Genomic DNA, 26,129 nt, shown 5'->3' on the forward strand with positions numbered 1-26,129 from the left:
CCCAGCCCTGTGCCTGCAGAGACCACCTCTGCACAAATATTCAGCCTCACAACGCTGCTCCTAACTCCTCAATAAACAATCGTGACAGTGGCACAGCATCTCGTCGCTGTGTGCCAGGCCTTTTTCCCACGTCCCAGCAATAATGCAAAGAAAAGGGTGGCTCTATTTTAGAGCTCCCAAAGGTCAGGACCTGAGTCTTTTATTCCCTTTGGATTGTATTCTCATATCCTGGACCCTTCAGAAGCACTGGGGTGGCAGGAAGGGCGGCAGGGCCACCCACTGTGGGAAAGGACTTGTAGTCCTGGTAGCTCTACTACATGCTGACAGACGGACATGGGCGGCAGACCCAAAATCGGCCCACTCACCATGCAGTAGGGCACCGGGGTCCTGCAGGCAGGTTTTTGGAGACTATGGTAAGTGTGAAGAGCTCAAAATTAGCCTAAGGGACACCTGGAGCTGGTCAGCTCAAGAGATCACAGTCTCCCCAAAGTCAAGTCAGCCAGGAGGGCAGCCGTGGGCCCTAAGTGCCCAGCTCACAGCCAGCCAGTTGCCCACAGGAAGCCTCGAGCCTCCCTCGCTTCCAGCCAGGCACGAGGCAGGGTGGAGGCAGAAGAAGGATATGCTCAAATAAACACTGGATCCAAATGGGAAAGCCAATTTGGCTGAAAGGCGAAATATCTATAGTCCAGCATCCAAAGATGGGATCACATGCTCTGGCCTCCCCTGCTGCTCCCCCCAAGGGTCGGGGTGTGGAGCCCTCCCAACAGGATCCCCAAACATACCCATTCCAGGAGCCCAAATGCAGCCACGTGCCTCACCCTGGCCCCACACTCTCAGGGGCTTCTCCCACACAACAAAAATGGTCACCTGGCCTCCTGCCGAACCCATTTCAGAAAAATTATGTAGAAACCCTGGCTCTGGGACAGTGGCTCCATTCTCCCTCCAGCTAGAAGTCTTGAATTTTATAGGCAGAAAAGGCCCAATCCAGCCCCTCACTCTTCCCGCACCTCCTGTGGCAGAGGAGACCCTGGCCTATCAAAGACTCCCTTAACCATTTCCCCAAGACTCTGGAGATTTGGGGTCACTCTGCCCTCCAAAATCAGCCCACAGCTTTGCCCTAAAAGAAATCAGGTAGGTCAGGTAAAAAATTAAACTATGAGCCTATGCTGAGCCCAGAGGTCTCCACATCACAATATTCAATACATGCAGGTTGAAAATGAAGAAATCAGAGAGTGGCCAGAAAAAATGGGGCAGCTTCCCAAAGAGAAACCCAACCTCCCAGGTCAGGCTTATTGCTTGCCCCCAGCCCAGGACTATAAAAGGAGTGCTGAAGTCACGTCAGTTTTACTGGAGAGAAAACCACAAGGCCACCTCTCCCAGGGCACTACACCCAGTGGCCCCTGGCCACACTGGGTCCATTCCGAGAGCAGGAGACTGAGAAGAGTACTGCCAGGGTAGTAGTATCATTCAGGAATTTTGTACCAATAGCCTCCTCCAGGACCACTATGGTGCAGACTGTCCTCTGTGAAAATCCCAAAGAGCCAATCCCAGGTCTCAGCATCCCAGCCATACTGAAAAGCACTCTGGTATCTCCTCCAGAGGCATTATAGGGGCCCATGAGGGGTCCCAAGGGTTCCCATGAGTCTGGCCAACTGTGGCAGGACCACCCACATGGAGCCCCAGGCCAGGGAGCTAAAAGAATGGCCCAGGCCTTGAATCAGGTGAGCCCCAACTCAGCCAGTAAGAGGCTCAGTAAGACTGCCTCTCTGTAGCTTTGTCTACTCAGTAAATTCAAGATCACCTCACAGTTCTTATGAGGCAGGCTTGAAGAACAATACATGTCCAGACAGAAGCCCTAGTGACATCATGTCCCTCCCTGTAGGAGCCCTCACAGAGGACGGATGGCTCCAAGGCTTTCCTGGGCTCCTGGAGGATAGGATTTCAGAGAGTCTCAGCACTACCAGGGACCTGGGTGCTGAGCAACAGACCTGGGCCCAGTCAACCAGAGCCTGCAGCCTCTATTCCTTCCCACATCACTGCAGGTCGCAGCTGAAGCAAGAGCTCTCCCAGCAGAGGCATTTGAAACCAACCCTGCCTCCCAATCCAGGAAAAGGGCCAAGCCCTCCCCACCGAGGGCAGTGCAGGGCAGTTGGGCAGACAGACGCCCAGCACCAAGGACAGGACAGCAGACCAGAAGGCGCCAGCACGTGCAAGGTTAGAAGCCAGTGTCACCTGATTTCGGAGCAGGTTAGTTTGAGCTACGAGATGAGCTTGCAGTTTGCCTTGGCACCACTGGGGGGCGGCTTTCTCAAGCAGCGAGACAGGCTGGGGGGAAGGGAGGGTAAGGCAAAGGAGAGTGGAGAAACAGGAGGGAGACGGGAGAGAAACAGAGACACAGATATTAAACACCAAGTCCAAACGTCCCGAACGCGGTGGCAGACAAGCTGGCAGCCTCTCCAGGGTGCCAGCCCCCCACAGCAGGCTGAGAAAATTAAGGAAAGCCCCTAGTGGAGCACAAAAGAGGGTGAACTCCAGCTGCAAAGCAAAATGTGAGAACTATTAGCAGGGGCAGAGGGGCTCAGCAAGCACGGTCCTCCCCAGGGGGTGGGGGCGGGGCAGGGCAAGCATAGGAGGATTCGCCCTTGGGGCCATGTGGAGAGTGTGGAGTGTGGCCAACCCAAATCCTGTGCACCCCCACCCCCTCACACCCAATTCCACCCTCACCATCCGGCTTCTTCCAATGGAGACAGGGTCACATATGATCCTGTGATGGAATTCCACTCAGAGAACAGCAGGCCAGGTGGGGCCTTGCCAGTGAAACTCAAGCCTTTTCTCATTCTGGGAGGTGGCCTCAGAGTGAGTGGAAGGGCCAGGAGTCAGGGCAGGCACCATAGAAGGGCTGTAGGTGGTCCCTCACCCAGGGGACCACGAGGACCTTTTACTCACCCACCCAGGGCCCAGCCCCATCTCCACCCCAGCCCTGGGACCTGGTACTAGTCACAGGTGGAAACCGATCCATAACGGGGTCAGGGTCAAGGATTCCCATCCCCCAGGGGAGTGTGAGAGCCAGGGTGCAAAGGGGCAGATGAGCGCAGTGCAAGAGGAAGGCTCCCCATAGCGGGGCACCCACACTCTCCCTGCTTTGTCTCTCTGAACACTCTGCCCTGGCCCCTCTCCAGCCCTTACCTTGGCAATTTTGGCTTCATCCTTCTTTTTGGCTGTTTGGAGGGACTCGTAATGGTGCCGGGCACTGTCATAGTCTACCAGCTTCCGCCCTCGCTTGGCAATGCGTGACTAGGGACAGACAGAGGAGGGAGTAGCTGAACAGGGTCTGGCACAAGGCTTGCTGCTATGCTGACCCAGGTGGGCCCAGAGAAACTGGGTCATGGACATGGGACCTGGATGGAGCCAGAGGGCCTAAGCAGTAGACCCCAGGCTCAACAACCGCATCTCACACATGCTTGAGACAAGGCTGCTCGAACATTTCTGGTGGCAAAGAGCTCACGCCTTCAAAGCAATTTGTGCCCTCTGAGGTCCTTTCTTATACAAAGATCAAACCATTTCCTTGCAATATTAACCTATTAGTCAGTACCCACTGGCCAGTACCATGTTGACTGAGCTTCTTCCCTGGCCCAGCCCTCAGATCCTTGAAGATGCCTCCTGGGCTTCAGCCTTCTCTTCTCCAGGGCCAGCACCATCAGCCTTCCTTCCACACTCCCCACAAGGCACTTTTGGGAGCCTGAGGCATCTACACTGGGTGGCCAAGAGGGCTAGCATGGAACATGACTCCCAGTGGTCCATGTCCAGGTCACCACCTGAACTCCAGACCCCTCTTCATCCATAGCTGAAGCACCCAGGCCTTGGCGGAGACCCTGGCACACTGACAACTTGCAGCACATCCCCAGACCAGCAGAGGCAGCTGGCTTTTTGAACATATACGATCACACAAATACAACCAGATAAGGGGCAACACACAACTATGCATACATTCCCTTCCAAGCACATACAGTCTATCACAAGGCACCTTTGGGCACAAACCCCCAAGCTGGACATCCCCCTAATACATCTTATTCAGTCCTACAGACTCTAGAGTGACAAGGGCACACACACACGTACGTGCACCATGGGGTCACTTCCCACAGCCGGAAGCTCCCAGCTCAGAAAGGCCCAGGTCTGGGGGTTGGCGGGCTGGCCTCAGCAGAAGCAGCCCTGGAGAGATGAAGTGCCCAGCAAAGGGGATGCCTGGCTTCAGTGCAGTCACCACAGTGCCTGAGCCAGCCCTGGACTGCCCCAGTCCCGATCCTTCTGTCTCTCTCCAGCTCCCCAACACATGCTGCCAGCTCGACAGGCAGCCTCTCACCTTGATGTCAGGGAACTGGCCCAGGTACGTGTCCATGGTCAGCAGGGCCTGGTCCACCAGCTTCTGGTGGTAATCCATCCAAAGCAGGTCATTGTTCTGAAGGAAGAGGCAAGAGCACATGACTGTATCACCAGGGCCACCGGCCACCCCAGCACCCACCTCGCCTCCCAGGGACCTGGGGGTCAGCTCTCGCCCCATCGCTTCCTGGCTCGGTGGCTTCTCAGAACCTCAATTTCTTCATCTGTAAAATGGGCTGGCGGCGGAGGCCAGCAGGGTCCTGTGGGAGGGCCGAGCCCCCTGCCTAGCTCACCTCAGCGATCTTGTTTGCTTCGTCCCTGCCAGGCCAGTCGGGCTCATACACCTCCTGCAGACACTCGTTCAGCTTCTTGGAGGCCTCATGCATGGCTGTGGGGCAGAAAGGCCATGCTTCAGCCAGGGCCATGGGGCCCAGGACAGGGCATCCCCCAAAAGCCCAAGAGGTACATGGGCTTCCACAATAGCCCTTGCCCTTACCCCACAGACCCTGCCTCCCCTCCCAGCGCGATGTGGGGAGGCCACTCCCTGTGTCCCATGAAGGACAGGTCTGCCCTTTACCTTTGACAGAGGCCAGGTAGGTCCGGAGATCTTTCTGCAGCCGGGTGCCCTCGTTCTGCAAAGAGAAAGATGAGAACAAGGTGAGATCCTGAGAGTAAAGCCCATACCTCACCTTCTCCTTCCTGCACTCCCTCGTGGACAAACGAAGGCTCTCCGTGGACCAGCTTTCCTCATCAGGGCATTGGGAGGACTGAAGAAGAGAGCTGTGTAAACACCCCTGGGCCAGGACCCAGAATCCAGCTCGATTCACAGCACAGCAGCTGTTGCCTCTCTGGACACCAGCACCCACTGAGCATCCACTGTGTTCTCAGCTCTGTCTCTGCAGCAGGAGCCCTGTGCCCAACAGGACATTCATCCTGAGTCTGTCAGCACCTGTCTCTTCCAGGTACTATCCTCAGCCTCATAAGAAAGTCAGGAAGATAGACCCCTCCGCCCTGGACAAGACACTGCGGGCTCTGCTGAATGACACACACACAACACAAAACATGTATATAATGGGTCCGGCGGGCAGCAGGCCTGCTCTCAGACAACTGTGGACAGGGTGACCAAAGAACACAGAAACACAGGCCGGGGACAGGGGCAGAGTGGAGTAACCCTCCAGCCCCTTGTTCCAAAAGCTCAGGTGGTGCCCAAGCCCAACAGGCTCCTGCCACACCATGCCAGGACAAAGGACGGGGAGCGGGGACCTCTGAAAGGGGATAGCCAAACCGTGTGCAGAGCATGTGAGGGCCATGTCTAGGACTCTCAGGACACTGGTCCAGCTGAGAGGGAGCATAGAAGATGTAAGAGGAAAGGTTGATGGGGAAGACGGGCCAGGTACTAAAGCCAGCATCACGCTGGACCTGACGCACTGGGGAGGACGTCCTGCTGCTAAAACCAGCTTTCCTATCTGCCGAGCCTCCCTCATCTTGCTCCTCTCCCCACCATCCACCAGTGCCTATCTGCTCTGCACCCTGAGGAAGTGGTCACCCATGGGGTGAGGTGCTGCGCCTGCCTGGGCGTCAGGCTGTACCAGGGCCCCTTGTGCCTCCCAAACAAGGCCACACTGTGAGCAGGCACACAGGACACAGATGTGCAAGGGGCCTGCCACCCACGTGCCAAGTGCAGCTGGGCCCCTAAGCCGGCTTCAGTCAATCCCCAAAGTCAGACACAGCCCTCCCCAATCCAGCAGCCTCCTTCAGGGCAGTGCCCAGGCCAGCCAGCACAGAATGTGTGTGCTTACTTCCACTTGGCTCCCTCGGCCCCCCAAACAGGCGTTTGACAAACAGCTCTCCAGAGCTTCCTGGGGCTCTAACATACTCCTTGCAGAGAAGCTAGGGGGAGGATAAAGTTCTGGACCTACTCTCGGGGCTCCAGACTAGGGGGACTGCAAGGGCACCACAGCCCAGGACCAGCACCTGTGGTTGCAGCTCTGTGGAGGCAGCTCAGCCAGCATCTCCACATCTTCACTGTACCTCCCTCCAAAGGGTGATCCCCACCATGCCTAACATCAACTTCCACCAATTGCCTGAAGATGGAGCCTCCATCTTCCCAATGGATCTAAGGTGCAGGGGTGCCCCTCTTGCATGGATCCCCTCTGCCTCCAGCTGACACTTGCCCCTCTGCAGTCAATATCAGAGAATCTTCAATCAGTAGCAATGCCCACTTGGAGCAGAGCCCCGAGTGGGCCCTGGGGACAAAAAGGAATAAGACTTGCCCCACCTCAGTGACAGATAAACAAACAGCCATGATGAGTCCTGGAGTACATGCTGCAGGTGACCCCTAGGAAAAAGAGCTTGGCCCATTCGGAGGACCTGGGGGGCTTCTAGGAGGGCCTGAGCTAGGTGTACAGTACACAGGGGGAGGGGGAACAAGAAGCCCCTCCAGGATTTCTCAGTGCACAGACAGGAGGGCCGGGTTGCTATGACTGCCAGTTTGAGTGGGTCCAGAAGGGGCTGTGAGAGCAGGCGACTATGCCCTCTCCTAGGGCCCATCTCTACTAAAAGGAGTAGGAATTTGCCTCCTTAAAGACCACATTCCCTGCCAACCCAGCCTGACTGGCACTGGGGCCACTTCATTGCCTGGTGTTCACAGATAAAGAACAAGAGGGTGCTCAGCTTCCTGGCTTCAAGGCTGGCAGGACCATGGGGAATGTGAAGCTTGATCTTCGCCTCACATTCCCCATGGTCCTGCCAGCCTTGTAGGTTGGCAAGGCCAAGCCACTTCAGCTCCCTGTATTCCCCCCTCCAGAATAGTCACCCCAGGGCCCAGTCACCCCACACGCACCAATCAAATCCGGAAGCGCCTGGCCACCTTAACCCCCAAGGAAAGGTTATCCCAAGCCTTGAATGAGACCTCAGATTCACCCCCTCCTGCAACCACTCTTGGCCCCTGAAAAGCCGGCCACCCCACCCAACCTGAGAGTGGATAGGGTCCCAGCTTAAGTGACCACTCCATGTCTACAACTAGGGAGCCACCAGACAGCCACCAGCATTGGCTATCTTTAGCCCTCGCTTCATTGCCTGGCCCCTCTGCCCAAGGATCAGTGAGTAACTCCTTGCCCAGAGCCAGGGGCCCAAAGGGGTTGACTCTGAGGAACGAATAAGGAAAACGACACTCTGGTCACAGCTCTGGGGCCAGGCCAGCAGGAACCTTAGCCCCTAGACCTGCATTTTCTTCACCTTCTGCCAAATAGCCCAGCATGCTCTAGGGCAGTCTCATTAGGTCCCCTTCCTCAAGCTACAGCTCAGGAGCTACCCTAACATTTCTCCCTAGCCCTCAGGACTGGGACTTAGCTCCAGAGTGGGAACCTGGGAGTTGACAGATCTGGATTTAAACCCCCAAGCCCTCATATAAGGTATGTGGTCTCGGAAGAGTTGCTTAATCTCTTTGAGCCTCAAGTGTTGCCCCAAGGATGCAAAACTCATGTCTGTAAAACACAGAGCAAGCAGTACCTCATCCATGGTAGATACTCTAGTAATGACGATCCCTAAATGACTTTCAGAGCAGCATCCCACAACTGAGAAAGCCAGCCGAATGGGGACATGCCCCTAGGGCTTGCTGGAGACAGGATCAGAAGCAGAGACTTCAGGTTTCTTGTTCGAGCCTCCATTTCACAGGTGAGAAAAATGAGGCCAAAGGAGCAGGGGCTCACCCAGAGCCACAGAGGCAGTAGTTGTCTCCTTCATGGCACCTACCTAACCTTTGAAACAACTCCTATCACTGGTCTGCGGGACAAACAGACACAGGGCTCCTATCCCTGCCCTGAGAGGCTCTAAGCTAAGCTCCCAAAGACAGATATGGTCACCTCAAAGGTATGCCCCTGCTCCCTCCTATCTCCCACGGCCCATGCTCAGTGCCAGTGCCCCCTCGCCTAAGAAGTGTTCCGTGACCTTGCCAGCCCTCACTGACCCCCTTCTCCAAGCTCCCCTGCTCCACAAATTCAGCCTTTGACATTTTCCACCCAGCAGCCACAGTTTTGCTTTCAAGACCTCCCTAAGGCCAAGGGCCACCCGCACTCACCAGCTGCTTGTTGAAATTCTGGACACACTGTTCAAACTGCTCATCTTTTGTCTCGTCTGCCTTCCCCAGTTTCTGAAGGACCTGTAGGGGCAGAGGGAGATGGGGAGAGTGTTACCTTGAGAAAGACACTGGCCAAAATAAGAGATCCCAGATACCAATAACAGAGGCTACCCCACCCTGGCCAGGGTCTGGGAGGCCCACAGCCAAAATCATCAGCCCAGGATGCTGGGACCATCTGGTCTCACAGCAGCGATTATACCCAAGGGCAGCACTGAGTCCATCAAGTCTCGAGGCCTCCCTACCCTCCCTCTAGAGCTTGCCCATCAGCCAAGAGGAGGAGCTTAGGACAGGCTGACTGTAGTGACCAAAACCAGGAGGACAAGGGCTTCAAAGACAGCATGAGGAATCAGGATGATCTCACACTGCACCCTTGGGTGCTCGACTCCCACCCTAGCAGCTGAAGAGTGAGCCGAACACAAGAGAGACCAAGTAGGGGTGGTCCCCCTCCCCACAAAACTCCATATCCTGGGCACAAAGCTCATGAATTCCAGAGGGAGGAGCAGAGCAGCCCCTGAGCTGAGAGGTAACCAACCACCCAAGACAAGGAGGGCAGTGAGGGGTGGCCAGGGGTCGGGCTCTTTGTGTTGCTAGGAGTCAGCTCCCAACCTGACTAGATTTTCAGATGCAACCCACTCTAGCCACCCTGCTTCCCTTCTCCACAGCCCAGCAGGTCATGCTAGGCCCAGCCCCAGAGCCCACAGGAACACATGCATGGACATATAGGGCCTCAAGGCCACACTCAAGGATCTACTCCCAACTGGAAATCTCAGAAGCAGACTCTCCCTGCTGGTAAGTCCCTTCTCAGCTGTGTGGCAAAAAGGAGGTGGAGGGCAGAGGTGGAGTGATGGGTGGGTAAACACAGAGAGAAAGAGAAACCCAAGGTCAGGAGAGGAGCCTGAGAGCAAGCCCTGACAAGAAGAGCTGGCCCGCTGGGTTCTCCCAGGTTCCCCTCCAGTCCCCGAGTTCTCTATGATGAGAGAGAGAGGAGGAGGAGAGGAAGGGAGTAAAGAGGCACAAAATAAACAGGCAAGGAGGGGTGAGGCAACTTTGGGGAGAGCACAGAAAAAGAAAGAAGAGAGATGGGAGTGCAGAAAGGGGACATCGAGGCTGAGATGGGGGTGGGGTTTGCAGGGAGAGGGGGAAGTGGAGATCAAGATGGAGACAGAGACCGCAGGCTGCACTAGGCAGTGGAAAGGATAACATGGATGTTCAGCAGAAGCAGTGGCCAAAACCCAACGAGAATGAGAAGCAAACAAGTGGCGGTAGGGGTGGCAGATGGAGGAAAAAAAGCTGGGACAGTGCAAGGATGAGTACCCAATGGGGCTGGGCCCCACGGGACCAGGGCAGCCAGTCTAGCAGCTATCTGAGGCCAGCAGGTCACCACCATCACTCTCCTCAGCTATGTTCTCCCTTTGAAGACCTTGAAGTGGGTGGCACAGTCTGGAATGCCAGCTCTACCTGCCCAGGACCCAGGCTCAGGTCCTAGACCAAGGGCACCCAGTTCCAGAGTAGATTCTGGACCCTTCCTACCCCTGACTGGCCCAAGAGGGCCTGCACTGTCCTGCTGCTCCTTCTCCAGCTGGCCCAGGATACCACAGCAGACCAATCAACTCTCAGATCCTCCCCCGTCTCATGTAGTGCTTTTGGCCATCTCTCACCAAGTACCTGCTCTGTGCCCAGTCCCAGGCATCTTTGCCGGGGCAAGAGAGATCAACCAGATGTGGGCCTAGCCCCAGGAGAGAGGGAGGCTGTGGGAGCCCAAGTGGAGATCCCATCAAGGAGGACTTCCTGGGGGAAGCAGCTGCTCAGACAGGGGAAGAGTGTGCAGTAAAGGCAAGATGAGGAACACTACCAGGGAATTTTGAGTCACTCAAGGCAGGCAACGGTCACAGAGGATGGTGAAGGGGATTGTGAGTGGCAGGACGGGCAGGGGGTGGGCACTGACGTGTGGCCCACCAACAACTCTGTGCTACAGTCAGGACACATTCTATAGGGCAAGTGCAGCTAGATACCGAGCACTGACACTAAGGTGACAGCAGGAAAGCAAAACAAACCACTACACCCACAGGCCCCCACTCCCACAGCAACCACATCCAGCTGGTCCCGTGGAAACAGGGAAGCTGTGGAGGTGCCCAAGCTTGGGTAGTTTACTCACCCCTATCAGATGGCCACCACACAGCCCCACCACCTCCAAGGAGAGAAATGGTCCCCTAGGCAGAAAACTATGTGCAGAAGTCAGTGAACCACTGAGTAAGCCAGAGGCCCCCAGGGAGCAGAATCAGGGCCTGGCCAGCCCTCAAGCCTGGAGGACCAGGGAGGTGGCCCTGTCCACCCCCTGCCTCTCCTTCTCCCTGAGGAGATACACTTAATCAGCAAAGATCTCCACCTGCCATCAGGTCTCCCAGTATGCACACAGACACGCACAGCCGGCCGCAGCTGTGTGCTCCACCCAGATGGCCACCAGGGAGAACTTCGGGCCCTGAGAAAGACCAGCGACAGTGAGACAATGCGAGGCAGTGAGAAGACCCTTGAGAAGAAGAACTTTTACTGTCTCTCTGCCTCAAATGCCTTATCTGGAAAATAAAGAGACTGTTAGCACTCACCTTAAGCTCATATCTGTAAAACACATCTCTGTACCTGGCCTATAGCACATACTCAAGAAATGGTGAGCCCCTAAAAGCCTTCAGAGCAGCCTTCACACAACAGGGGGCCAGGACTGACACCAACCAAGCCTCGTGCCGGGTCCAGACTGACGGCATCCCAAGATGCTAGTCAGAAGTCACATGCACACATGCTGCTCATGTGCACATGGGCATGCACATGCATACAGCAAGCCCCCTTCCTCCTTCAGAGCCTGCTCAGGCGACACCTCTTCTGTAAAGCTGCCCTTGCCCTCTCTCTCTCCCACGCCACTCTGTACCACTTAGGGCCAGGGACCCACTCTCCTCACTGCTGTGCAATGGTGCCCAAGTGTCTGCCTCTGGCCCTGCCCCAGCCACGTGAACAGCCTGAGGTCAGGGACAGTGTCCAGCCCTATGTCCGCAGCTCCTCTATTGGGCTGGGCACAGGGCAGACACATAACATGTTTCTGGTGACCACTGGCTAACCTGAGCCATGGGCTTTGAGGCCAGAATCATGACCTTGAACAAAACATCCCATCTGTCAGCCTCAGTCTTCTCTTATGCAAAATGGGAGGGTCATGCACAGAAAGCATTCAGCCTAACACACAGGAAGCTAGCCATGAGAGGCAGCCATTGGCATAAGGATTCGAATGGGAATTCACATTAATCTGATGTCTGGTCTTGAGTAACCCAAGCTGGCTCCAGTGGGTCCCAGCCCTGAGAAAGTGATGTGGAGGGGACCAGCCCAGGAAGCTCTGGGTGACCTCGGGCTAACTGCTTAACCTCTCCACATCTCAGTGCCCCACCTCCGACATGGAAGTAATACTGAGATCACAGTGTGGCCAAGGCTCAGGAAAATGCCCAGGAAGTGCATGCTGGCCTTGGCCTTCTTTAACCCTCATTTAAATCATCCCCTATCTTACAGGTGAGGGAAAGAGAACACATAGCCTGAGTCTCTGTCTTCAAGGAGCTCCCAGTGTGGCTACTGGAAGGAAAAAAGGCTGAGCACTGCTTGCCCGAAGGCAGAGTCCAGGACATAACACAGTCCAATAAAATCCCACAGCTTCAACCACTACCGGCTTCCTATTTCCATAACTGGGACTCCCAACACACTGGGTGCCCAGACTACAATACAGACCCTTCCTGCCCACTAAAAGCTGCTCAGCCATGCCAGGATCTGTCCCCATCCCCGTGGGGAGGCCGCAAGGCTTCTTTCTCCAGTCCCCACTAGTGCCTTCACCTAGGACAAACACACACACACACACACACACACACACACACAAAGCCCTCCACTCGCTGAGAGGAAAGCTGTGGCGAAGACCATAGACCTTGGGGACATAGGTGCTCCTATGTCTTAGGAGGCCCCCCTGTGCCAAGCTCGCAGACAGATCACCGAGGGCAGCAGGAGAACTGCGGGTGTCTAGAGGGGCCTGACCTACAGGGTCTCAGAGAATTCGGAATGGCTGAACTAGGTTTTGAAGGATAAGCAGAAGTCAGGTGAGCAGGAGGGCCTGATGGCAGAGTCAGGAGTCACACTCTCTTCTCAGGGTTATGTGGCAGGGAAGCCCCAGACACTCCTGTGTCACACTTACCATGTACCTATCACACACATGTCCCTTTGTAATACACAAAGGGAAGCTTTTTGATGATGGGACAGAGCACCAGCACACAGGCCCCGCCAACTTGGTGTTAGGCCAGGAGGAGGGCATGGGAACGAGTTCAGCAGCCCAGGTGCCAAGAGTCCAGGAGGCCTTATCAGTGCCACCGTGTTTCCTCTCACCACATCCTCAGCTCAGCCAGATAGGAGTGGAGCTGAAGTGCCCCAGAAATAACAATCCAGGGCAGAACAGGGCAAGTCAGAGAGAGGAGCTGGTGGCAGAAAAAAATCTCCTTCTGACAACATCCAGTTAGGCCTCTCTGAGCCTGGGCTGTGAATCATGCCAGAAGCCACGCCCTGAGGGAAGGCAGGAGGCTCACCAGACACGAATGAGTGACTCTAGGTGACCGGGCTCAACAGGGGTTTCCTTTGACCCGGATGTTATGGAGGACAGAGGTGCCCCTCCCCCAGCGTCTTGGCTGTAGCCTTTCTCACAGCCCAGAGCACGGACAGAGTCTGTAGCTGGCCCACTCCCTGCTGTTACAGGCATCCTGCCCAGCCCTCTCTGCTCCTCTCCCTGGCCAGGAAACAGCCAGGAGACAGGCAAGCCTACTAACATGCATATGTGCCTCTGTACAGCTGTGCTGCACGGCCACCAAACCCACAGGGGCAAAAGGCCCACTGGGGCCAGGCTTGTTTGAACTAAGAGCAGTTTATCAGTTACTGGCCACTAACCATGGCATTTTACAGACACCGAGTACTCCCTCCTCACAGGTAAGTGTCTTCAACCCCATGTGACAGATGGCAGGTGAGCACAGATAAATCAGGACACAGAGCCTAAGGTCTTATAGTCCGCTGCTCCCAAGCTCCAAATCTGGAGGCCAGGCACCGGGAGACCTCACCCTGCCCAAGCTACTCCAGCTGGCCAACACAGTGTGGATGAGCATCTGCATGCTCGCCCACTGCGCTGACACTGGGTGGCCCTGCTTGCACTGCTGAGCCCTGAGCCCCTGGCCATCCCCTCCTAGGGCCTATGGCTCCCAGAGAGTGGCCAGACTCCCTGCACTGGTGGAGACACACACCTACATCTGAATGGCATGGCACAGGAAAAGGGCAGAACCCAAGGGCTCAGGAGGGAAGCCCGAGGAAGGCAGGACCCACATCCCAGTCAGCCCTGCTGCCAGACTCTGGGCCAGGCAGAAAAGCTGGAGGCTCTTCCAGTAACCCTAGCATCCATCACAGCTGCTGCAGGAGGCAGCTCACACGGCCACACACGCCTCACCTACAGTGTCCTCAGAACCCCAACCCAACCTACGCTCACACTCACACTCACACACACCAGGGGGACCTCATCCAGCTCCCCACTAGGAACCCACCACCCAGCTGCTGAAACCCCATTGTACCTTCACCTTCCTCATCATCTTCTCTCTGTACCAGCCCTGCCGCCACCTCCGTCAGCCTTGGTCTCAGAGGGAGATACACTACGGTGGTGGGTGGCGCCACCTCACTTCTTCCTCCCAGCAGAGCTTGTGGTCATGGGACCACAGCAACAGGATGCACATCCCCGTACCCTCAGACAGAGGCTCCCCGACAGGCAGCAGCAGACAGACAGAAGAATAGGTAGGTAGAAGGCCAGGTTTTCCCACAGATGACTCAGCAAACACAGATGGGCTCTGTTCTGGGGGTGACACCCCAAGAGGGAAAAGTGAGGCATGGCCACTGGAATCAGGCCAAAGGTCACCCAGTGGCCAGACCTGCCCTCCCCAGGCTGACATGCCAAGATGGGATATTCTTCCGATGGACCCCTGGATTTCTGACTCCCTCGCCACACCCTGAGGCTCCTTCCTGTGAGTGTCTCTAGCTGCCTCCTTTTCCCTCTCTGCCACACATGCTGAGATGGCCATGCTGGAGAGAGGGTGCAAACAGCACAGAGCCAGCCTCGGGCTCCTCCGCTCTGAGGCTGCAGAGGCCCCGCCGCCCCTGTGAGGCATCTAACACCACAGTGGCTTAAGCCTGTTCCCACACTCCCCGGACCCTCTAGAATCCAGGAGCCATTTGGACAGGATTTCAGCACTGCCTGCCTATAAGACAGCAAAGAAGGCAAGGGAGAGAGGCCAGCCCACAGCTCACCACTCCCTGCCTCATTCCCTATGCCCCTCCCAAACTCTTAGTTTGAAATATAACTCTCAAAAGAAGTTGAAAGAACAGTGCAACGAGCTGCCAGATACACTTCCCCCAACCTGCCAACTGTTACCACTGGGGTACATTTATTTACTCTTTCTCTCCATATAAACAATTTGAGTGGTATGTTTGTATGTTTGCTAAAATCACTGGGCAGTGAGCTGCAGACATCATGACCCTTTACCCCAAAATACTTCACCCCTAAAGACTTCAGCATATTTCCTAAAAATAAGAATGTTCTAAATACTCATATTGCAATTAGAACACCACCAATATGTACAGTATTTGTCTAATACTGTTATCTAATATGTAGCCCATCTTCAAATATCCTTAGTTTTCCCCCAAAATGTCCCTTATGCCTGGGTCGTTTTTCAATGTGGGATCTAAACATGGTTCACATACTGCTTTTGAATGTCATGTTTCTTGTCTCCTTTTACCCAGAACATTCCCTCAGACACCATTGATTATTTGTTATTATATTTTTTTCTTTCATAATATTGACATTTTTAAGAGTATAAACCAGTCACAGAAAATGCTCCACACTCTAGATTTATCTGATGATTTCTTCGTGATTAGGTTCACGTTAGACATTGTTTTGGCAAGAAGACTGCAGAGGTGAAGCAGTGTCCTCCCCACAAAGTCACAGCGGGATGTCCCCTGCTCAGTATGCTGAGTCTGGCCACTTGGTCAGGTAGAGTTTCCCAAATCTCTGCTCAAAGGAACCTTTTCTTGTGAAAATTAATTAGCCTTCTGAGGGGCAATACACCATCACTGTGTAAATGTCCAAGGCCAACGACGTTTCACCCAGCAGCTTTACCGCCCATTAATACTTTGCTACTCAAAGTGGGGTCCATGGACCAGCAGCATCACAGTCATCTGGCAGCCTGGAAGAAATACAGAGTTTCAGCATCTCCCCACCCCAGACCTATTGAATTCGACTTTGCATTTTAATGAGTCCCCGGGTGCTCTACATGCACACAGAAGTCTGAGAAGCACAGCACCCCTTAGCTCTGCCTGAACCAACGGTTACCCGGGGATTCTATCATCTCTACATTACCTTGCATTCTACAAAGAACAGCTTCCCCTGGTTGTGCCTCTGTGGGGAGGGTATTTGGGATATCATATGGACTCAGGTCTTCATTTTGCAGTGTGTTATAAATCTATTACCGTCATATTCTTTCTGATGCTCAAACTCTCCTAAATTTGGGCAGTGGGAACCTGTGTACTTGTCCCCATTCATCTCTGAGCACTTCCTTGCTTTCTGACACTACGAGATACTCCAGGCTCGGCATGTACTTTCCCTGCCCCATTCCAGAATCAGCCATTTCTACAAGGAGCCCTGCTTCACTTTATAGGGAGGTGTGTCCTTACTCCTAGGCATGTCATTTAATCTTTAGGCCATGCCTTGAGCTAACATATTCTTACTTCCACTTTAGAAATAAGAAAAGTAAGGCCGAGACATTAAGTAATTTGACCCCATAGCTAAGAAGGAACAAAGCCAGGACTCTGTGGCTTTGTGGTGGCCATGAACAAGTGTGGCTAGATCTCATATGCTCTGGCAATAAGATAGACTGATGGCTCCAGCAGCTGCCCTCTGGGTCCATTACTGAGTCCCAGCCAAGGCCGCACCACCGGTGGGCTGCTCTGGCCAGTGACTGGTCACAGTGGGGTTGCAGAGAGATGATGTACTCCTCCAACAAGCAACTCTGGCCCAGGGGGCCCCACCGGCACTGTGCTACAGCCTGAAACCTTCTGCAGGGCCTCCCTTTCTTGGCATCTTCTTCTAAGTGTGCAAATGGCACTCCCGCTTAAGGAGTGAGAAGACTAAGGCAGAGCACTGAGGTGACCTGTCGGCTGGCCAGGACTGGACCCAAGTCTCCTGACTCCTGAGTCCTTTCACTACATGCCTTTCCTGTGCTGTGGCTCTTGACCCCAGGCTGGTGGTTGCACGAGGGAGCAGCTTCATCTTCTCATCCAGCCCAGGAAACTCTGCCTTTCCCTCTGGAGTGCCCAGAGAACTCCCTCATAAGAAGGAACCAGGAAACTCTGCCTTCAGAGCAGCAATGCTTACCCCCAAGGCAGGTGATCTCCTAGTGATGAGTTTGGCATGGTCAGTGGTCCCAGAGCTGCTGCTGTACCCTTGGCTTGGGAGGGGACCGTGGAGAGAGGGGCTAAAAAGAGGGGCCTGGCCTCCCCGGGAGGGCATCAAGCCAGTGGGCCCCTTGACCTGGCTCCAGCCCAGCTGGAGGGAAAAGCAGCTCAGGATCCTCCTTGGGAGTAGAGCCCAGGGTCTAGGAAAGTAAGAGCAGAACATGTGGCCAAAAGGCTTTGGCCAACAAAACTCCTTAACCTCTTGCAGCACCAGGAGGCTTTGCCTTACAACTTCCCAAAGGCTGATGACTTTTTAAGAAAGACAAATATTGAAACACTAGCTTTGGGTAAGAGCCAGGAACAGCATTCCATCCGTAAGAAGCAAGAATGCTCCTCAGCACTCGGGCCCTCTACGCAGTGCCCATTTGCACACTCAGGTTCCCATGCCCACACAGCAAGCACACCCAACATGCACATGTTCACATGCAGGTGCTCGCCACCTGTCTGTGCACACACACTCAAACACACTCCCTGACAAGGCTCCTGCCCACAGCACTTCATTTGCCTCTGGGCACAGGAAGAAAGTAGCAGGAACCATGAGGAGACAAGCAAGCAGCAGAGCGGAGGCCAGGAGAAACTGTGGGAGAAGGACCAGAATGAGGAAGGGGAGCTGGAAAGAAAACCAGAGAAAGAGAAACCAACACTAGCTCAGGGTGGGAGGGTCCAGCTCTGGGGCACATGTGCGTGCGTGTGCACATGCAGGGCTGCCCGAGACAGGCCAAAGGGCCTCAGTCCGTCCCCTCCCATAGTCCCTCTTCCCCATCCTCACTTTCAACCTCCATTTCCAGACTGGCTCTGGGGACAGGCTATCTGTCATCCTACCTTCCTCCCAAGGCAAATACTGTGAGCTCGGCTCACACTCCAGAGGGGACCCTTAACCATCAGATTCCATCTCTCAGCCACATACCTGCCCAGCCCAGCCCAGTGAGCTCCGCACAGATGCCAACGGTGGGCACTGCATCCGTCCCTCCTGAGCTGCACTGAGATCACATAGCAAGGCATGACTGCAGACAGCCTGGTCCAAGGACCCACCTTGAAAAAGATCAGCACCCTTGACACTCTTACAGGTGGGCTCATATCACCTTTTACAGATGAAGAAACTGAGGTTCAGAGAAGTCACCTACTTAATGAATGGCAGAGCCAAGACGCCAGACCTGTGGAATTCTAAAGCCCAGGCTCGACTTGTGATTCTCAAACGCGAGGCTCATAGACTCCTGAGAGCAACAGGCAGTGTGACTAGGATTTGCTGCAAAAGATTCACACTCCATCTTGCTGTGTCTCAAAGACTGAACTTGTAAAGACAATACTTTTGTGACATAACAAACACAGATAGACAGACTGTATAGCAGAATGCAACGCTTGCAAAGATTTTTTTCGTTGAAACGCGAAACTAGAAAAATATTTCCAGATTCCTACTGGCCAACTGAGACTGGGCTGCCCCCGTCAAAGCTCCAGGGTCTCACCCCCACTTGGCGATCTGTTTTTCTAAGTCCTTGTGTCCTGGAAGTCACTGTCCCCTGATACCAGTCCAAAAAGACGCATCATCCTTTTCTGTGGGCCTCTGGTCAAAACGGCTGACTGAGGAAGCCAGCTGGCCTTTCTTGAGAAACTGTAACTCTAAAATTATCTCCTTCCTCTTTTAGTGACTTTCTCTTTCCTTTATGAAATACTGGCGAGAGTAAAAAGCGATATTTGGTTTCCTTTTTTTACGTCCTTAACTGGATACATTAAAACTTTGGCTAGCCCCACAACAATGCCTTGAAATGCGGCTGGGTGGTCAAAAGCAGAAGTGCAGAGATGCCCTCTCAGCTCAGGCCCTTTCCACAGTGACCCCTCCCAGGGCTGGTGCTCGACCTCCACTCCTAAGAAAGGTGGACGGATGGGGGGCTCCTCCTTTTCCTCCTCCACATCCATCTCTCTAGGTAGAAGGGAAGGCTCCTTCCCCATCTCTTGTCATCCTCCCTCTCCCAGTGTGCCTGAAATTCCATCCTGTTCCACAGATAAGCCTGTGTCCAGGAGCCAGGGTAGGGCCACCCAGATCCCAGAGAAAGCTGGGGTGGGCTGAGGAGGCTGGACCAGCCCAGAACAGAGCACAGAGCAGCAGAGGCAACAGGGGACAAAGTTAAAATGGGAAAGGGGTTGGGGGTGCTTGGAGGAGCCAGGCTGGGCTGATGGGGGTGGGGGTGTGAGGTAGAGGCCATAAAACAACAGCAGCCGTAATCCAAAGGCCTCCAAAAGCCTTACAAGTGTCCTCCAAATCCTGGAGATGGAGGCAGTCCGCAGAGGGGAAAACTGAGGCTCAAAGCACCCGATCTCAGGGCTAAGTGAATGCAGAGCTAGAAGCTTGATGGTCCTAACAGCCATGGCACCACCTTCCAAAGGTACGTTGGGGTCTGCCAAGAGGAGGTACAGGCTGAAGCAGCACTAGAGCCACGAGGGACTGGTGGAGGGCCCAGGCTGGGTGGTGACAGGCACCCCCCACCTCAGGGCCCCCCTACACCAGGCTGAGCCCATTCCTAGTCTCAGAATCCAACATGGGAGGAGGGATTCTGGAAGGGCCAAGACCACCCAGACCAAGAAATGCCTTCTTCAATAACAAAGCGCCACCCAACTATGCAGAACTCCCCACTTAGCCCTCCAACACTCCAGTGGAATAAAAGACAGTTCACCTACTGCTGCTCCCTTCTCAGTGGTCTCTACTTGACTTTCACCCTTCAGAGCCCAGACCCAACAGCCCCCCGACCCTGACACAGGGCCTTGGCCTCCTGGGCTGTAAAGGATGGGCTCATCTTGGATGCCCTCACAGAGCCTGGCTGGCTCTGCTCTACAGGAATCTAAGCAAGTCTTGGCCCTGGGAGGCCAGTGCTCCAAAGGAGGGAGGGAGGGAGAGAGAGAGAGAGAGAGAGACAGAGAGAGAGAGAGAGAGAGAGAGAGAGAAAGAGAGAGAGAGAGTAGAGAGAGAGAAAGGACTGAGAGAAGTCTGGCGTGCTCTGGCAGTCAAAAAACTCTGCAGGGCACAGAGGTGGGGCGGGGAGAGGTACGGTTCTTAGGGCGGAGCTCTGGAAATAATATCTGAGACCTCGTCAAGGAGGGCAAGCCAGGCAGAGCACATAGGGAGTGCAAAGGCCCCGAGGTGGGAAGAGCAAGGCCAGTGTGTCTGAAGAGAGGATGTGGATAAAATAAGGGGTTCTTTGTAAAGTAACCTCACAGGTTGATTTGATCATAGATTCCTAACTGCACAGATCATGGTGGGTAGTCATGCCCCAGGCTATAACTTCTTTAGTAAAAGGCTTATCTTTGCCTTAAGCAAGCCCTGTCCATTGTTCTCCTGCAACTAGGTTAGCACATCTTTGAAATGCCAGAAGTAATACCCCTCAAAGGGGGTATTAACACTCCAGAGAGCACATAATCTCGTTAACTATTCTGTAATCCAACCCAACCCGCAGCCTTGTTTTTTTCCCACCTTTATGTAATCTTCCTTACATCCCCTCCTTAATTTCAAATTCTTAAAAGAAGCTGCAAACTCTCATTCTCCAGAGCATTTGAAATCTTGCTCCATGGCATATGTCATCAGTTTAGCTCAAATAAACTCTTACAAAATTCTCTACAGATCTGGACGTTTCTTAAGTCAATACTTTGAAACTCCGGCATGGAATGTGAAGCCCTGGAGAGCTCTGATGCCACCTGCAGTTTTAAAAGATCTCAGGCTGCTGTGTGGGGACAGACTGCAGAGCAGGGTGGCACAGAGCTGGTTTAGAAGGTGACTGCAAAAACCCAGATAAGAGGCAATGGTGGCTGGGGCAAGGACAGAAAATGGAGAGAAGTGGTCAAATAGGGGGTGACAAAGAGAAGTAAAGGGGACTCCAGGGTCTGAGCCATGAGAAGGAAGAAGCTGTCATCATCCGAGATGGGGACACCTAAGGATCATGGCGAGCTTGAGGGACTCAGATGTCACGGAGGGAGGTGGGGACACACCAGCCAGGACTCTGGGGTGACCAGGACAGACCCCACCATTGGACTCCTGCCACTCCCCATTCCCCACCCACCTGCCCCTCAGTCATACCCACTCCAGCCACCAGCTCAAGGTGGTGACCAGCTCAGTGTCTGGCCTGGACAGCTGCTAAGAGAAGGGGAGGGAGAGTGGGCAGAGAGCTCTTCCTGCTCTGGACTCCTATTGGTGGGAGAGGCTCTGGCTGGAGGTGCAGGGAACAGGCCCAGACTGCACAACCCTCTGAAGGAACTCCGCCTTTCTGAGCCCTGAGCCTCATCAGCAAAACAGAGCCAAGACCTCTCAGTCAAGGGAGTATTTAAGGATGATGTGTGGTTGTGTAGGTAAGAGGGCGAAGCACAGAAAGGTGGCTAGTTTCCTTCCTGCCCTATTACCTCATCTTGACCTGAGATTCTCCCCAATGCAAGCCGAAAAGCTTTGGCAGCCTCTCCTACCAAGTCCCTCCCCTGTTCCACCCTGCCAGCCCACAGATGCCTTTCCTGGTGCCTGGTGCCTACAGCCCAGTACACCTGCTTCCCATGACTCATTCGGGCTTACACAGGACATTCCTCACAGACAGCAAACAAAAGCCCACCCCGCCTCCCTCTCCTGGCCCAATCTCCCTTCAGCAGCCTCCTTACCCCTCAGCTCTGTAGGGACCATGCAAGCCCCACCCATATCTGGCTGCTTTGGTAAAACAGTAACATGGTAAAGGGCCTTACAGAAACCAAATAACCAAATGGCAGAAGAAAGTACTGGCCTCTTCTGACCAGCAGCAGCCCCATGGGCAGCCACATGGGCCTCGATATTCAACATCCCAGAGCCCAGCCCAGAATGCAGCCCACTACAGGAGAGGTTCACAGAGCACTGCAGCCGGCGCCACCCACTGGCCCTTGTGTCTTGCTGGGTGGGGCCCAGCCCTCCACACCACCTGTTCAGAGATGTCAGCATTGCCACCCAAAGAGCCACTGTCCACACACCTGTCCTTTCCATGCAAGTGTGGGTGCTATTCTCAGCCCAGGGTCTTGGACACTGGCCATCAACAGAGGGGTAGATTCTGCCCCCCAGGCTACCCACCTCCCCTCATCAGCTGCATCCTAAGCTCAGTGAGGGAGCAGCCTGTGCAGAGGAGCAGCAGAGCATAGGTCCAGCTCATAGCAGAGCACAGGGCCTACGGAGGGGTGGGTGAAGGCCTTGCCCAAACCCACCCACCTTGCCATGGACCATGCTGGTCCTTCATGTCACCTCTTCCAGGCAGCCTTTCCTGACCCCACCCCAGGCACAGAAATGCACTTGTCCCTCTAGATGCCCTCAGCCCTTTACATATGTCTGTTCCTATCTGAGAAGCTTGACTTAAATGTGTAATCGGGTTGTTCATTCATTTCACCAACTGGACTCCTCCATTTCCATGTCAGTGCAATTGAAACTATTAAATAGTACCCAAAGGAGACAAGATATGTGGTATTTTTTTCAAACACATTAGTGTTATTGTTTTGGTCATTGTTATTTTTGTAATTCAAAAGAGTTGATGCCCAGGGTCAGCTTTTAACAGCTCCCACCAAGTCCGACCCACCCAAGTGCATGCCACACACAACACAGCAGGAAGGAGGGCTGCCCCTCACACCAGCCCCTATGGTTACTTCTCTGCCCTGAAGCTGTTCTAATGGCTTCCTCTGCCCTGAAGCTGTGCTAATGGCTTCCCTCTCTCAGCCCTGAACTGTCCACAAGTTCCCAGGATCCAAGAGGGTACCACAGGACTCCCCCATTTTGTTGATGGAGAATCGAGGGATAGAGACTCACTGTTCTGAGGTGGCCCTGCTCCTAGCCCAGGGTTAGCTCCACTGCATTTCACCAGAGTCAGGGCTGGAGGAGAATGGGAAGGGACTGGAAGAGGAGGTGGAGGGGCAGTGATCCACTTACAGGTCAAGGGTGAAGGTTGGTGGGGGGAAGAGCAAGAGCCCTCTTTACCAGGAAAAACGCAGTTCAGCAGTAATGGAAAGCTGAACAGCCACAGAGTTACCAATCCCTTTTTTAAAAAAAGACAAAACTGGGAGAATGTGCCAAAGGAGGAGTACAGAAAAGAGCAGAGGGGGACTGGGCCTGGGAGTGAAAGTCCAGCCCCCAGGTCCTGGAGGTTGGCCCCTGGCCATTCCTTGCTGCGGCTGTGGACACTTCTAGATATCCAAAAGCTAGAAGGGATTCCTGCTGCCTACAGGGAGAGGGAGTAAGGGTAGGAGGGCTGAAATGGTGAGTGGGGGCTAACCATGTTGTCACCTGATCCTTGGCCTCCACCAGGCCTTCTCTGGAGAAATCCCCTCCCGTGAGGCCTCAGCCCCCACCATCTGGATCTCAAGCTGGGCCTGGACTCCTCCATTGCTGGTGGGCCAAAGCCAGCCTAGACTTGGACAGGAAGGCCCAAAAGGACACACACAGAGGGCACGGGTGCAGTTGAACACTCCACACTTGCCTAAAGCATCTCAGCCACCCCCATCCCACAGTAAAGCTGGGCCCATGAGCTGCCACCCCAAACTTGTGTCCTCAGGTATGAAATGGAGACAACTGTTCTCCCATTTAATGCTCAAAATAGGAAAACCAAGGCTTGGAAAAAATAAGTAAGTTGCCCAAGGTCAAGGGCTTGTGAGGAGCAGAGCTGGCATTTGAGCCTAGGTCTTCTACCTTGCCACACTATATAAAGTGCCTTGCAAAACCTTTCCTATCCCTTGTGCACGAGAAGCTCACACTCCAAGTCCCTTGGCATTAAGTGCCTACTATGTGTGATGGTAGGGTCACAGCCTCCATCCTCAAAAGCCCAGGGGGAAGATTGTTACCCAACTTTAAGGAGGAGCAAACCAAAGTAAGAGAGGCTAAGCAGCTGGTTTAAGTCTCCAGAGGACAGAGGAGGGGCTGGCTCTGGAGTGGCCGGGGCTTTGGGAGTGCCGAGAGCCCTTCAGTGCCCAGGCCTCTCCCCGCACCCTGCTGCTCAGGAATAGCACTGCACTCACTCGCTGCAGAACATGGAGGCGACCTCCCCAAGTCTCTTGGGGTGCACAGCGGGCAGGGTGACCCGCGAGTGCAGTGGCACAAAGTCAAGATGCAAGCATCCGGTTTTGTCCTGCTGCTGATCACAGGTTTCCCACAGTGCTGACTCAGCTTTCCCCACAAGGCCCTGAAGCCCCACACCCACCCACAGGACAGCTTTCGCAGTGCCCAGGTCCACCCGATCCAGGACAGCACCGCTTACAACATCCTCAGAAAGGACCTAGGGCCCCGCATGGCTGTGGCCTCCTCCAGGCCCACAGTCCACCCAACCTGAAGGGCAGGGCTTGGAAAAGGTGGTGACATTCCAGCTCGGCCAGGCCAGCTACCAGAACAGACTGGTCCATTGAGTCCTCGGAGAGGAGGGCAGGGAGGACACAAATAAATAAACTCCTGGTTTACAAATTTCAGAAAAAAAAAAAAAAAAAATAATATTTGGATCCCGTCCCAGGTTCAGCAAATGCATCTAATTAATTCTGGATTCTTTTTCTTGGTTTAGATCAAGAGTCAGCTTGTATTCCTGGCCATTAACTCATCTGAATTCTCCCTGGCCCCAGCATCCCTCAAACTCTTTCTTTGAGGGAGATGGGTGCTATGGTATTTATGCCCAGCTCTCCCCCTACTCTGAGGCTCTCTGGAGAGTGCAGAGTGAGTCCAGCTCCATCCAAATTGACTTCGGGATCACAGAGGTTGCCAGATTCCTGCAGGTGCCCAGCCCACCCCCTCAGCCCCACCCCACCCACCCCACCCCTCCACCCGCCCCCCCCACCTCCATGAGCTGGGTTGATAGGGATTAGTGACATAGTGAAGAGCCAGCTCTGCAGGTTCACCTTCCTTCCTTGTGTGCCAGCCTACTGGGGCACCAAGGGTCCCAAGCTGCTGTACACACACACACACACACACACACACACACACACACACACACACACACACACACATGGTGTTCACCTCACAAAGGCAGCCCCCACCTCCCCCCCCATCCCCCCCACCCTCCCCCCCAGCACTCCCCATACTGATTTTCATTTGAAAACACTTAGGTACTCACATTTACACTTTAATAGTCACTATTACCCTCTCATTCCCTGGATTCAGGAATGGGGGAGGCAGCACCTAGAAAAGGTGAACCTGGGGCCAAGTTTGTTGACTTGGGAGAGAGGAAATCCCAGGGCTTCCCTGGGCTTCAATGTTCCCTCCTATCTGCCAAAGGGAACCATAATCTTGTGCTGCCTATCTCACAGGTCACTGAAAGAAACCAATGAAAAATGGTGTGAGAGTTCTTAGTAAATTACAGAATGCCATGGAGATGCTAAGATTGTCTTCCCTCCTGAACCATCTAGTCCAGGCTGGACCCAGCAGGAATTCCGCTCTGCCACTATCACTTACAGGAGTCCTGGAGTTCTCTGCATCTCACTGCCCCTCGTCAGGCCCCTCACACCACAACTCCACCTGGAACTACTCGCTCTCCCCCACCCCATTCAGTCAGACCCTGGCTCAGGGGGCTCTGGCTTCCCACCTCAGGGAGGTGATACCACTATGCCCCAATTTAGCTTTCTCAATCTACACAAGAAGAAAAGGGAAAATGCACTGCAGTTCATTTTCAAGAGTCCTGTAATTAGCAAAGACAAACAGCTCCAAACACAAAAGCCAGAATGGTGCACACATGTGGTCTCTCAGGAGCTTCCTCAGGATGACCCCACCGGGGACCAGGAGTTGACCACATTCACCTCTTCCTGGACCCTTTCCACAAGCCCGTGGGGCAGAAACTCCTGCTCCCATTTACGGAGAAGAAGATGAGGACGTAGAGAGGGCAAGCGGTCACTGGGGCCACAGTCCCTTCTCTCTCTGTTTGGGTCTGTCTTCCTCCCACACATACCTCTCAACTGTCTTCCCCCCTCTCCCCTGCTCAGTATCTCTTCTACTCCTGCCCAGCTGCAGTGCTCCAGGGCCTGGGGTTAGCACCTCACCCTTGCATCTCCTGTATCTGGCCCCAAGATGGGCTGGAATGTATGTTCTAAGACTATTGATGCCATCTCAGAGCAG

The 26,129-nt window shown here is 54.2% G+C and overlaps 1 protein-coding gene across 8 annotated transcripts in view; it reads right to left on the minus strand.

The window, feature by feature from the left end:
* BIN1 (bridging integrator 1) overlaps nucleotides 1-26,129 on the minus strand; it is a 50,856-nt gene that overhangs the window by 12,414 nt on the left and 12,313 nt on the right. For 4 of the 8 annotated variants that reach the window (XM_039851241.1, XM_039851243.1, XM_039851244.1 and 1 more), the window contains exons 2-6: nucleotides 8,456-8,536; nucleotides 4,955-5,009; nucleotides 4,671-4,765; nucleotides 4,361-4,456; nucleotides 3,187-3,294 (exon numbers count right to left, since the gene is read on the minus strand). In XM_039851241.1, coding sequence (XP_039707175.1) covers nucleotides 3,187-3,294; nucleotides 4,361-4,456; nucleotides 4,671-4,765; nucleotides 4,955-5,009; nucleotides 8,456-8,536 — 435 coding nt within the window. Of the gene's footprint in view, nucleotides 1-2,232; nucleotides 2,326-3,186; nucleotides 3,295-4,360; nucleotides 4,457-4,670; nucleotides 4,766-4,954; nucleotides 5,010-8,455; nucleotides 8,537-14,142; nucleotides 14,170-26,129 lie in introns of those variants that run through there. The other 4 variants (XM_039851247.1, XM_039851248.1, XM_039851246.1 and 1 more) reach the window with 2 other exon arrangements.

The sequence above is a fragment of the Pteropus medius genome, unplaced genomic scaffold (assembly GCF_902729225.1).
Source record: "Pteropus medius unplaced genomic scaffold, Ma_sr-lr_union100, whole genome shotgun sequence".
Taxonomy (NCBI): Eukaryota; Metazoa; Chordata; class Mammalia; order Chiroptera; family Pteropodidae; genus Pteropus; species Pteropus medius.